Raw genomic sequence first — 14200 nt, 5'->3', positions numbered from 1 at the left:
ATTTGTGTTAGTTTAGGATACCATCTGTTATAGTATACATAAGGGTATTGTTTTATGTTTATTTAATCAAGTAGTCAGCAATAAAAGTATATTTTCCAGCAAGTATTTCACAGCTAGCGTTTTTTTCATTCTTCCCCTGTTTTGCCCTGTTCTCTTCTTCCTTCCTTCCTTTTCTGTTCAGTTTTCTTTTCTTAGGCAAAAAGGTTGCGTCAGGTATCATCAGGTAGATCTCTCGCGTGGCTTATCATAATGAATGTAACTCAAAGCAAAATGTCAAGCAGTTATCAACCACTGTTTCTCACCTCCCTCTCTACAGTCTCATAGATTTGCAACCATTTCAAAACTGGTGGTTATCTCAATAAAAATTCTCATTCACTAGAATGCAAATTGAATGGACTTTTGTGGTTTGCAACTATCATTTCTGCATGCATGATGGTAAAATTAATGCTCATAACATGCATATCACATCCTAGAAATTGTTTACATAGACATGTTTGCAAGGGATTCTTGATATATTTAAAAATCACATTACAAGAAAATAAAATATCAAACAAGCCGAGTACATATATAAAATATAACCGGACTAAAATCCGTTTTATTTTTACTAAACCAAGAACATGACACACCATATATAGCATTGATCAATAAGTTTGAGGATTTGCATGGATAAAACCCTCAATCGCATTGAAAGTTTTTTTGAATCCTTCTTTTACCATATTGAGAGCTTCCTCCGGAAGCTGAGTTTCACCTTTACAATTATACACAACGGTAGGCTTGTATACACATCCTCCATCAGGTGAAGGTATAAACTTCACATGATGAGTCATCGAATCTAGTTGTCCCATCAAGATGTCTCCTTCAAAGATTGTGTATATAATACTAAAGTTGTTGCTATCTACAACGTCAAGTTTCAACTTTCCATTTGTAAATGGGACGCCTGTGTTATCCCACAGTAAATTGGATAAAGATAAACAAAATACACGTCAAACATTAAAATAATTTCAAAGAGTACATAAAAATCTATTTAGATCTTACTAACCATCGCCAAAAGAGATGTCCCTGATAGTTCCAGCGCCTCCATCACCCTCGATGTCCACTAGGGTTTTGTATGTTTCTGGATCGACCTTTGGTGCAATGTTGTTAAAGTCACGATAGGCATTGAAAAATTTGGAAGCTGGGAGGGAAGAAGCAATCTCGAACTCAGAAGTTATAACTGCCATGATATTAAATCACTCTTTAAATTGTTTTGAATTTTGCTTCTTTGAAATGTGGTATTTATAGAACTATGGGTTGCACATGGATGAATAATGGCTAATTATTTTAATTAATCGAAAGACAAACATGGGGTGGTTGCATTTTGCAAATCAGCGTTTGTTTGGACATTCATGGTGGTGCATTATTTTAATTTATCAAATGACAAATATGAATTAGTTGCATTTTTGGAGTCGGCATCTATTTGGACATTTCGAGGTTCCATGGTGTACGATTTTCTACATACATGTTACCTAAGGCGTTGTTACCATTTCTTATATTAAAAGTTGTATGATATTCAATCAAGTATATAAATTCATAAAATTAATTGATAGATGATATGTGAGAAAAACAAAATTTATAATATTGAACATGGGATATTGATCACAATCATTTTTATTTGGTGTTCAACTTTGAGTATGTCTTATTCTCAACATATAAGAGATATATGTTACGATGTCATTACAATTTAATTTAACAAAATAAGCATATGAGTTTCATTCCTAACAAAACCCAAATTTTGTCTCCATTTTGCACATCTTTCATTTTCAATCTTACTCTTAGATTTTGGGAGGATGCTTGGTGTGGTGGAGTTGTGTTCAAATCTGAGTTTCACAGATTATATGCCCATTCTCTCTCAAAGATGGTAAATTTTGTGATTCTTGGAATTCTATAGGTTGGAGTTTCTCTCCTGGCGTAGGCCTATTAGAGGTGGAGCTGAATCTATGCAATTAGATGATCTTTTGTTTATTATGTCACTAGCTGTAAGACCCGTGTAATATACGGGTTTATTAAAAATAAAAATTTAATATCAATATTTAAACATTAAATTTAATATCAATATCAATTTTAGAGCTCTCATGAATTATGACATTTATTACATTATAAATATATCAATTCTTTTTTCAAGGAAGCATTTATTTCTCTCAATATTATAACCGAAATAAGTTATGATATGTGAACAAATCAGAAAATTACATGTGGAAATAAATAAATTCTAAAAATCTATTAAAATGCCATGTGTCCAATTCAACGAGGACATGACATGTGGCAGAAAATGGGTTTTATTTATTAGTATAGATCGGTGTTGTCTGCTACCCCGGATAAGTGGTCTTGGGATCTTGATCCTAGTCGGTGTTTCTCGGTTAAGTCGGCAAGGACACAAATTGACGATGCTACCCTTCCAGTGGGGGGAATTTGTACTAGATGAAATTCTTATGGGCCTTTAAAAGTTAATATACTTTTTTGGCGCATTTTACTACAAAGATTACCTCTTAGAATGCTTCTGGTGGAAAGAGGTGTAGAGTTAGAATCTATTATCTGTCCTGTTTGTCAAAATGCTCAAGAGGATGTGGCTTATTTATTCTTTCATTGTGACTTGGCTTGTCAAATTTGGAGTAGAGTCGGTTTGTGGTTGGATTTGACGATTCCAAATTTTGTGGACCAGTCTCAATTTATTAATTGGATTGATACTTCGCTAGTGGCTAGTAGGGATCGGATGGTAGGTCATGGAGGCGTTGTGCTCGACGGTGCTTTGGGTTATCCGGTCCTATAGGAACATGGTAATTTTTTTGCCATTCTAAGTGCAAAAAACAATTTTTTTGTAGTATTTTAAACTTATCTTTTCGTTGGTTTACCTATAGGAACAAGAAGGCTTCCAAGTACTTTCATCCTCATTTAACAACATAAACATATGAGTTTGGTTCCTAACAAAACCCAAATTTCGTCCTCATTTTGCACATCTTCCATTTTCAATCTTACTCTTAGATTTCCTTTAAAACTTTACATTCTCAAGTACTTTCATTCTAGCCTCACTTATTCATCTACCTCATAATTCTTTTAAAGTTTAACTAAGTTTGCTTGTTATTTCTACATGATTTTTCAACAGTAATAATATAAACACTGTTTTTGTACTCGTAGATGAAGGATATGTTCGATAACAAATTTTTTAGAGCTTTTGGAATCTTTTAGTTCTTAGATTTAAAAAAAATAAAAAGAAAAATAAAAAAAATAAAACCTTACTTTTTTCGGATATACAAAACTAAAACTTTAAATTTTAAACAAAAAAAGCTCAATCAAATTTCATATCTAACATCCAACTATACAACTAGTTTTGTGAAAACATACCCAACATCTTGGACATGCTATTAGTTATACAAATAAAGTGTACGATTGGTTAAAAAGATAACTATTTGCATAATTCAAAGAGCCGGTTTATTGCAAGATTAAATACACTTATTTTATGCTTATAAAACTATTACGAAGATCATAAATCACAATCACAATTCAAACAAACATTCATCCAACTACCACTTATTATCTAGTTTGTTTAGTTGGTGTTTTTTTTTTAGTTTAATTTTATTTAATGTATTTCATATATAAAAACTTAATGTGTTTGATTATGTATGGTTGTTTTTTACTCGACGTTAACAAAATGTTTTAATAGATCAAGTATCCTTAGTATTAATTCATTTTATAATTATGGCTTTTCTTTTTTCCATATCAGCCCACGTTATGTTCATTTCTTTTTATTCATTTTAGTTTAAAGTATGATCTTCGCTCTTTCCTATCTATCAAATATTTTATATTTTCATAATATGGGTTTCAGTATAGTGCATTATATTTCTATATGATTTCAGTGACTATTTATCTCAACAGTCTTATCATTAAAAAAAGACGGTTAATATTTCTTTTGGATTTTATATAATATATGAAATTATATATTTTTTTAAATATTTAAAGTTAGAGTTAAACGCGTCATGGTTCATGATTCTTGGGTTTTAGCATACTAATAAAACCTTTTTAATTTTAATTTTATTTAGAATTTAGAATTATAATTTTCACAACAAGAAATATAACTTTTAGGGGAGCGACTATTAGGGACGACATCCGACAATTCGCGTTTTTGTCGTCGCTAAAGGTCCCCGTCGTCGCTAATAGCGTCGTCTCTATAGGGTGGTACCGACGATCCGTGTGAATGCCTCCGGATCAAGTTCTGGCCCTACGATTACATCTTGATCCGACGGATGGGGTTAACGAAAAAATTGCTGTGTGTTTTCCCTCCAACATGTCGCCGCTAATGGTTAAATCGGCGTCGGTAAAGGCGTCGCCCCTAAAATGTGGCCTTTTTGTTCCCCTCCAGGTAGCAAATTGCAGATCAGTTACCACCTCCACTCCATTTCTATCTCGTTCTTCCGGCGATTTCAACACTTTGCCGGCGACCGGAGACTCGTTTTGCATCTTCCATCGACTATTAACCACTGGTGCACCCCACTTCTTCAACCGGAGTGATTTCCAGCTCCTCACCGGCATACCTGCTCCACCGGCGATGTTCTGAGTTTCCGACGTACTTCTCCACCGACAAAGTTTGTTTTCATTTTTGATTTCCACCGTTTTTTGTTTTTGTTTCCATTTTTACTACTTTTGGTGGTCTTAAAGAGATTTCTCCATTACAACCACCAAGCACCGCCACTACTGCCTGTGTTGTCTCCAGTGAATTCCCAACCGCCACTGCCGCCTTCTCCACCATTTCCAGTTCTAGTTCTAGTTCTAGTTCCACAACCACAACCACAACCACAGGTGCATTAATAATAGTCTATGTATGTATGTATGAATTTGATATATGAATTTGATGAATATGTGTATTAACTTGATATATGTGTGGATATATGTATATATGAATTTGATATATATATATATATATATATATATATATATATATATATATATATATATATATATATATATATATATATATATATTTATATATATATATATATATATATATATATATATTTATATATATATATATATATATATATATATATATATATATATATATATATGCATGAATTTGATATATGAGTGTATATACGTGTATTTGAAAATGTGTTTGATTATATGTTAATTTAGTATAATCAAAAGTTATATATCGTGAGTACGTGTATTTGGTTTTAAGAATGTGTTTGATTATGTGTTTTTTTTTTTGTTAATTTTATTAACTTTTATGATTTCATTAATAATATTACTCAATATTTGTAATGTAATTATTTGTATTATCTATAAATTATAATACAGTTTTTTTTTATAATTTAACTTTTTTTTTCTACCTAGGCTTCACTACAAGGAACGAGGCCTACGCCGACGACTTTTTCAACACCTATACCGACGACATGTCGTCGGTAAAACCTATAGCGACGACTTGTCGACCGTACAAAGTTGTCGGTATAGCTCCGTCGGTAAAAATCGAAATTGTCGTCGGTACAGATCCACCTATGCCGACGACTTGTCGTCTATAAAGGATCGTCGGGAAAGATTTTTGAGGTAAAAAAAAAGTTTTATTATAAGCTTTTTTTTAAATAACAAAAAAAAAAAAAACAAGTCTTCATCTTCAGAATAAGAAAAAAATTAACAAAGAAAAAACACATAATAAACATCTACTATGAAAATTAGAAAACAAAAAAGAAATCTTCATGTACAAATCTACAATTATAAACATAAAATCAAACATATATCAAATTTCAACAAAAAAAACACTAACCTATTTTGTTATTCTTGATGTGATGGCCGGATTCCGGTGGTTGGAGTTGATGGTGGTGGCTGGTGGGCATCGGAAAAGCACAAAAAAAGAAAACAAAAAAATACCCTAATTTTGAGTTAAAATCTTGAGCAATCATAAACAATAAAGAAAACAAGGACCAAATATGTACCCATATCTTGTCGTCGGTGAAGATGTGCAAAATCGCCTGTCCAGTCCGAGAGAGAAAGATTGTAGAGAAAGATTGTATGCAACTGAACAATGAGCGATGCATTAATATATTCTATAAGGGCAAAATCCTATGCCGACGACATGTCGTCGGTATAGGGTTCAAATAACGACAACGTTTCTATCTTTTGTCTTTATTAAAAGAAATTAATTTTCACGCAGATCGCCACGTTGGATTCTTTCCCTATACCGACGACTTGTTGTCGGCACAGAGTTTCAGAAAACTATGTCATTTCGGTGTTTTACAATATGGAATAAAAATAAATAAAAATTCAATTTGTTGTACCCTATACCGACGACTTGTCGTTGGCATAGAGTTTCAGAAGACCGCGAAATTTTTTGTCTTTCCCGCCCACTCTATCCCGACGACTTGTCATCAGGATACCTTTTAAGGTCAAACAGATCTGGTCAAAGTAGTCAAATGTTTTGGAGACTACTTGTCGTCGGTAGAGACCACCTTTTAGCGGCGACTTTTGTCGTCGGGATACGTGTCATCGCGATAGTCTGTTATTCTTGTAGTGCTTGTTAATTGTATATAACCTTTTAATTTAATAATAATTTAATAAAAAAATCGTGGAGGTACAAGTTAATTATAAATTGTAGGATACTTATTTTGTTTTTTTATGTTTTAGATTGTCAAATTAATCAAAATTTATATATACTAATTGCCAATTGTGATTTTTCATTTTTAGTTTTAAGAATATTGTATTTTGTCATCATTTTTTATGTTGTTAACTATATTACGACATTTCTTAATTTATTATATGTTTTTGTCGACTTTTGACCTAAATATCATGATAGTAATAATTTGTGTAAACATTGCATATCCTATATCTTTTTCTAGATTTGCCACTGCACTTGTGTCCTTTTTTGGGTTGCATTGGTTCATCTCAGGGCTGTTGTGATGGGCCATGGAGGCGATGGTGGTGACGAGCCACCACATCCGTTCAGTGGAGATTTTGGTGTTCACCAGAGTGATGGTAATTAAGATTTTTTCTAATTCATTGTATTTCATATTGCTATAGGGTGCGGAGGCAGCAAGGGCTCGACCCTCCGTGGGTATGGATTCAGCGTGTTGGAGTGCTACTATTGACTACTTCTTAACTGATACACATTGTAAACGATCCAGTGTAAACAAAGAATGTCGGAAGAAGCAAGTAGTTAAGAATCATGGAGGGACGTGCAGCTACGGTAGTGCTTCCTTCAAAAACGTAAGTTACATTAATGTTTATTTAGTTTGTTAAATTGTTAAGGACTTCATGTGTTTGTGACTTAATTGTTAAGTAATAATAATTTGTTCTTATAGTATGATATATTTTAACTTATATTCTTACTTTGTAGGATGTGGATGTTAATACTTTTCTCCAAAACTTTGCGTTTGTGATTGCACTTGGAGATATTATCCGCTCATTTAGCAAGCAAGTTGACAATGCGACCAACAACGACGAGGAAAACGATGATGGGGACAACGATTAATATATATTGTTTTATGATATAGATGATGTTATTATGGATTTAGATGATGTTAATGTGATATACTTTCTCTATGTTATTTGATGTTTTATGTAATGCAGATTAATTATAAGTTTTATAATTTTATAAATTCTGTATTTTTATAATATAAACTAATATAAAATATAAATTTTATCTAAAAAACAAGCATTAGTGGCAACACCTTTAGGGACGATCTTCAGCATTAGCGATGACACATCCCGCCAGAATATTTGGCCGGAATAATACTAGCCGGTTGCCGGAATATTATAAGGAACGACGCCTTTAGGGACGACAACTTTTATTAGCGACAACAGGTATTAGGGACGACGCCTTTAGAGACGACTTTTTAGTATTAGCTACAAGGTATTTGCGGCGACCCAATTGGGACGACATGTCGTCCCTAATACCTTTAGGGGCGACTTGCTTGACTATTTGCGACGCATTTTTTCGTCCCTAAAGATGTCATTTCTTGTTCTGTATTATTATACTGACTGTCATCTTTTCATCGACATCTACCATAATAAATGAAAAAACATTTTATTGCATGTTACTTCAAAACTTTTGTCACATGTCATTATGCAAGATTTTTAAATTATTTAAATTCTACATGTCATTATTCTTATTTTTTATTAATAAAAAATTAACCAATTTCATTAATTAAAATACCTCTATTATATATGTAAAATATTAACTGTATTAAATGTATAAATCAACACTATAGTTATTGAAACTTTTATTATTTAAGTTAAATATATTTTTCTCCATAAAATGAATATAAAATAATAGTTTGTGTTTTTCTAACACTAAAAATATCTATTATGATTTTTTTGTTACATGAACTAACATAATGAAATGTTATAAAACAATATTGTCATAGTAGAGATATAATAATTTTAGTGGTGAGTTGTAGGTTTTTAAATTTTCTCTAGCTCGCTTTTAATGTTGTTAAACTTTGAGATGATATATACACTAAATTATTGGCCGCGTAAACCGCAGGGTAATATACATATATATATATATATATATATATATATATATATATATATATATATATATATATATATATATATATATATATATATATATATATAAATTCATAAAAAACCAACACAATAATTAAAAAATGATACGAAACACTTCTCGTTATTTATTATATTGAAAAGTTTAAAAAATAAAATGAAATGTATCAATATCTATAATCTTTGAAGGACCTTTTTGTACAATATTTTTTGTTTTACAAGTTGGACGACCTTCCTCGTCACATATGAATACATTCAAGCCTTTTTTTACATGTCACGCGAGAAACAGCTAGATATAACTAACCATGAGTTAAGACGGGTCTACACACATACAATCTAATAGTTGATAATGATTGTCTTTGACTCTTAATGGTCATAGCAAAACAAACATCTACATGGAATTTCCTCTACTGAAAACAAAAGGGAATTCTTTTATCAGACAAAGTTAACTTCATTCAATGTATATACGTAGTCTCATTAAAGAATCTACCAGCTATAATATGTGCCTCAATGACATGTTTTCCAAGCCTAATAATTTGTTACCTAGTATCATTGAATAAACGTTTGGTTTGGTCGATAAACACGTGTTTTTATGGGTAAGTTCATGGTTTAGAATTCTAGATGCCTTAAAAGCATTCAATATATCCCGAGAGTAAACTGATTCCTCAAAAAAATCTACTGACTTTGACTTACATAAAGAATCTGAATAGGATATATATATATATATATATATATATATATATATATATATATATATATATATATATATATATATATATAGATGTTTAGGTTACATGTACCCTTAAGTGTTAAAGATTTATCCGCATTAATACATGTAAAACTCATCAGTCATATCAGAGCATATGATTGTCTAACAATTAAATGTACATTTCTTGAACTTAAACAAAACCAAAAGGAGGAAAACAGAATGGCCATTCTGTCACTCCACCACGACGTGGTATTTTCCACTACAACGTGGTGATCCGTGAATTCGTTTTCCTTTTCGTTTGACCACGACATGGTAATTGTTTACCACGACGTGGTGGACCCTCAGATCTGCTAAAAAACCGATTTTGCTTAATTCATAAATTGATCAGGATAATTACATTAGATAATGTTCTTAATTCCATATAAAACTGAGTAAATTATCTTATTAATCAGATATCCTTATCTTGAATTTGTGAATTATCCTTATGTTTTATTTAATTATTTGATTTATTTAAAGATAAAGATCAAAAACATAATTGGTTTATTTTAAATTAAATTAATTCCTTAATTTTGAAATTTTAATTTAAACCTTGTATTTTTGAAAAGTTTTAAAAAACACCTTATATATAATATATTAAAAGTTAATTACTATATATATAAGATTAACTTAGTCAAATCGCTAGTACGCCTCATTTACCAAGTCATATTATAAGGGAAGTTTAAGGAAACGGCCTTTAAAATGACCGCCTTTGGGTATCCATTCTTACCGACTGCTCTTTTGTATGGTGGAGGGTCGTTAGGCGGATGAATTTGATAGGACATAACTTCATTAATAAGTATAATGACATAAAAAGTAACTAAACATCTTTATAAAGTCCCACACTTAGTTACTTTAGGAAAATACGAAAAGTATGCTGATCCATAAAATTTCAGATTACACTTTATAGTAGTTAATGGAGCGCACATGGTTAACCGGCACACTAATAGTGACTATAAAGAGTAATAATGGGCATCTCAAAAGTTATCGTTGATTAATGGAGCATATATGGTTAACCGACACATTAAAATGAGATGATAAATGACATCAAGAGTGTCAAGCTAATTTGTATGGTTATTCACATCTCGTTTATGATCCTCAGTTTCCCGATCACAAATAGAATAGAATAATATGATATTAAACATGCCATTGATATTTTTAATGAATCTCAAAAGATCTAGGAATTTCATAGTTCGAAATTTGTGAATTGCTTTTACCTACCTTCATAAATTTGCAATAAGATTACAACATCTCTCTTCTTAGTTGTGAATTGTTATTTTGGATCCTAGCCTTAATAATTTATTATGGGTTAAATATTAAGGATAATTTTCATCTAACTAAAACTATTATTCTTTTTCTCTATAGATGTCTACTCCTATTGATGCTTTTGCACCATCATCTTCTACCCACATCTCGGGTTTCTCCCTACTCTCCATCGTCTGCAAAGTTACTTTTGATGGCTCCAAATATAATGATTGAATGCGTAAAATCATAATGGCTCTTCACTTTGAGGGCAAATAATATGTCCTTGAAGAGAAACTCGTTGAAATCAATGAACCTACTGCTCCTCCTGAATAACTAGTCTCCTACATAAAACACTACGATGATGGAACAAAATTTGCTTGCGTCATGGTCGCCACAATGAGTCCTCAATTGCAGAGGTTCTATGAAATATCCCAAAAATACAGTCCAAAAGTTTCATTTTAAGTCATTAAGAAAACCATAATATTAAACATCATATAAAACCATAAGTAGTGTATCTTGAAATATTATAAACATCTGTCAATTATATCAGAGTAAAAACATCCCAGGCTATAACAAATGGTGTGTGCACTGCAATTATCCTGAGCTCCTCTTTTGAACACCATAGTACCTAAAAGCAAAACTGAAAATTGTAAGCACGAAGCTTAGTGAGTCTCCCCAAACTACCACATACCATACACATAACATGTAACTAGGAGATACGGCCCTGACCACTCTCAAGGAGATTCGGGCCCCGCCTACACTCTGCTTTCTAGGAGATTCGGGCCCCATCCACACTTCACTGTATAGGAGATTCGGGCCCCGCCCTCACTCCGCTGTCTAGCAGATTTGGGCCCCACCCACACTCTTCTGTCTAGGAGATTCAGGCCCCGCCCACACTCCGCTGTCTAACATGCACACAAGTATCACACGGACGACAAGTATATCTACTCCTATCAAACAGTCACATATATATACTCAAATAATACTACGAGATTCGGGCCCTGCCTACACTCGGCTACTATGGGATTCGGACCCCCCCCCCCCCACATTTGAATAATAATGAGATACAGGCCCACCCACACTCATATACTTAAACAACACATACAAATATCATACAACCAACAAGTATAGCAATCCAAAAATCTAACTGATATCTATTCTCTGACAATAAGGAGATACGGGCCCCTCCCATACTCAATGTAACACCCGGTTTAGAAAGTGTTCGGTTGTGACTCCGGAGGCCAGTGGTATAAGCATAATCTATCGATTTGGCATTTTATGGGTCTTGAGTCTTATTTGGAAGGTTGTAGGGCTCGGGTGTGGAGCTGGGAGCATAGGGTTTCTCACCTCCTTTTCGTTGATATAAAGTTCATCGAAAACGGACTTAGAATGAAGAAGTAACACCACCTTGAAGTTATTGGCAATATTGGTCCCTAATGAAAAAAAATGGAAATACAGTCCCATGCATGCAAGGGATACATGCACGTGTTTGGCTGGGAACGCCCAAAATATAAAGTGAAAACGGACGCAGGTGGTTTGTGAGTACGTCGGGCTTACATAGAGGTACGCGGGGCATATTCCATTCAGACTAGAACCCTAAATTTTAGTGTATGCCACTATATAAGGAACAATATGCCTCAAGACCATCCTCCATTTCTAACCTAAAAGAGCTACTACGAAACCCTAATCCATACTTGGGTGTTCTTGGAGCTTGGAAGGACTTGGAGGAGCATTTTGGTGTTTTGGATCCATTCTCCAAGGAAGAGAAGAGCAAAGCAAGGTGGTGATTCTAAGGAGCAGTAGTAGATCTGGGGTTTTATCCTCATTCCAGACCTTTTCAAGGTATAAAGTTATGAGCTTGATGATTAATCTCTTAAATCTCTCTTAGGATGAGTTTATGGACTATTTTGGTCCCAAGAATGGATCATCGTGACTCAAACTCGTTTCTAGGTCCAGGGTTGCCACCCTTAGTGATATATGAGTCCTTTAAGTAGTAAACTTTCAATCTTTAAGGACCAATTGTGACCATGTATAAGATCTAGCCATTTCTATAGAAGTTTATGGCTATATTCCAAGTATGGGTTCATTTGGTGGATTGCCAGCCACCAAGTAATCGACTTTATGGATTAGGACGTTGAAAAGGTCTTGGACATGTGATTGTCGCTTCTGGAAAGGAATATTAACTGCTTAAAGGAAAGAGGGCTTAACAGGAGAGTGCGATGGTCGTACAAACTTATACATGCAGCATACATGTCAAATAGCATGTACGCCCTGCGTACAGATGAGTAAGCCTCGTGTACTCGGTCAGAGTGGGCTTGCGTTATTGGGACTCGGTTTGGGCCGATCTTTGGACTTATCAGCTACTAGGCCTGAATGGGCCATTAGAGGTCAGATAATTTGGTGCAAGAATATTTTGGGTTTAGGGTAAGGCCCATTAGAGGGAGTGGGCCCAATTTAGCAAATTGGGCCATTAGCGGCCTCTATGGATTTTAGACTTTTAGGCTTGATTGGTTTTGGACTTGGGCCTTAGTTATGTAGCTTGTTGGGCCAGGGGTAAAATGGTTATTTAACCCCAAATTATGGATTATGGTTTAGAACTTAGTTGCTAATTGGATATTGTGTTGGTAATTGCTAGTTTGGGAAACCATCGGGGCAGCAGCTAGGACGTTCAGGAAGCGAGCTTTAGCATTCAAGGTGAGTCTCTACACTGTTTGTATGGGTCGAAGGTACTAATGCCGGCCCAGTTAGCTTATGTACTATAGGAAGACCCGGTGGTTAACCCTAGGCAGTATGTATAAAAGACCAGGAGGTGACTCCTGGCACATTGTATGCACATTAGCTAAGTAGAGTAGTATGTATGCTAGTTGTCTTTGTGATACTTTCATGGAAGACCAAGGGGTGGATCTTGGCACTTGTCTATAAGACCAAAGGGGTGGCCCCCGACCTGGCAAGAAAGACCATGTGGCGGCCCGTGGCATAGTGGCAAGACTATGTTTTGGCATATAGCATTTTATTTTTTTATGATATATGTATGGCTCATGGTTATGTATGACATGTATGGATCATTTGATATGTATGGTATGTGGTATCTGGGGAACTCACTAAGCTTAATGCTTACGGCTTTCAATTTCAGGTACTTATGTTTTTAAATGAAGGAGCTTAGGGTGATCGCAGCACATCAAACTATATTTGCCGCACTATATGATCTTTGGGATTAATACTCTGATTATTGTTTTATGTAGAATGATTTTCAATGTTTGAGCAAAGTTACTAAGTTGTTTCAATTTAATTTAAACTGAAATTTTTTGCCATGATTTTTGAGATGTTACAAGTTGGTATCAGAGACTTGGTTTGTGGGATTCGGGAACACTCTCGGGTGTGTCTGGACTCAAACTAAGGACTTGGTATGAAAATTTTCAAAAGAAGAATCATTTATTAAAAAGGAGTTTGAAAAGAATTTGAAAAGAGAAGGGAACTTTGAAAAGAACAAGGTGTGCGACGCGTGCACTCAGCCGATGCTCAAGTAAGTTTTCCCCAAGATACTCATACATGTTATGTTATGATATGATATGATTATGAGAACTGCATGCTAGATTAGGGATAAGGATCTAGGAAGGATGCCTTATATGCCTACTGTATGTGTATGAGAACTGCATGCTAGAATAGGGCTAAGGTTCTAGG

General features: G+C 33.8%; 1 protein-coding gene across 1 annotated transcript; it reads right to left on the bottom strand.

Annotated features, from left to right (window-relative positions):
* Positions 1-491: 491 nt before the first annotated feature.
* On the bottom strand, positions 492-1256 carry LOC111909915 (root allergen protein). The gene is made up of 2 exons (XM_023905694.3): positions 1040-1256; positions 492-937 (listed from the first exon to the last, which is right to left on the bottom strand). Exons 1-2 carry the CDS (start codon positions 1218-1220, stop codon positions 642-644), a joined length of 477 nt encoding a protein of 158 aa, XP_023761462.2. The 5' UTR covers positions 1221-1256; the 3' UTR covers positions 492-641.
* Between the last annotated feature and the right edge of the window lie 12944 nt (positions 1257-14200).

This window comes from Lactuca sativa, chromosome 1 (genome assembly GCF_002870075.4).
Source record: "Lactuca sativa cultivar Salinas chromosome 1, Lsat_Salinas_v11, whole genome shotgun sequence".
Classification (NCBI taxonomy): domain Eukaryota; kingdom Viridiplantae; phylum Streptophyta; class Magnoliopsida; order Asterales; family Asteraceae; genus Lactuca; species Lactuca sativa.
This window is presented reverse-complemented; position numbering and strand designations above follow the sequence as displayed.

Bases quoted from the DNA above. Each gene is read 5' to 3' on its own strand.
- LOC111909915 (XM_023905694.3), bottom strand. From the start codon at position 1,220: ATGGCAGTTATAACTTCTGAGTTCGAGATTGCTTCTTCCCTCCCAGCT. The intron at 938-1,039 runs GTTAGTAAGATC...GGGATAACACAG, and splicing joins GGACATCTCTTTTGGCGATG to GCGTCCCATTTACAAATGGA.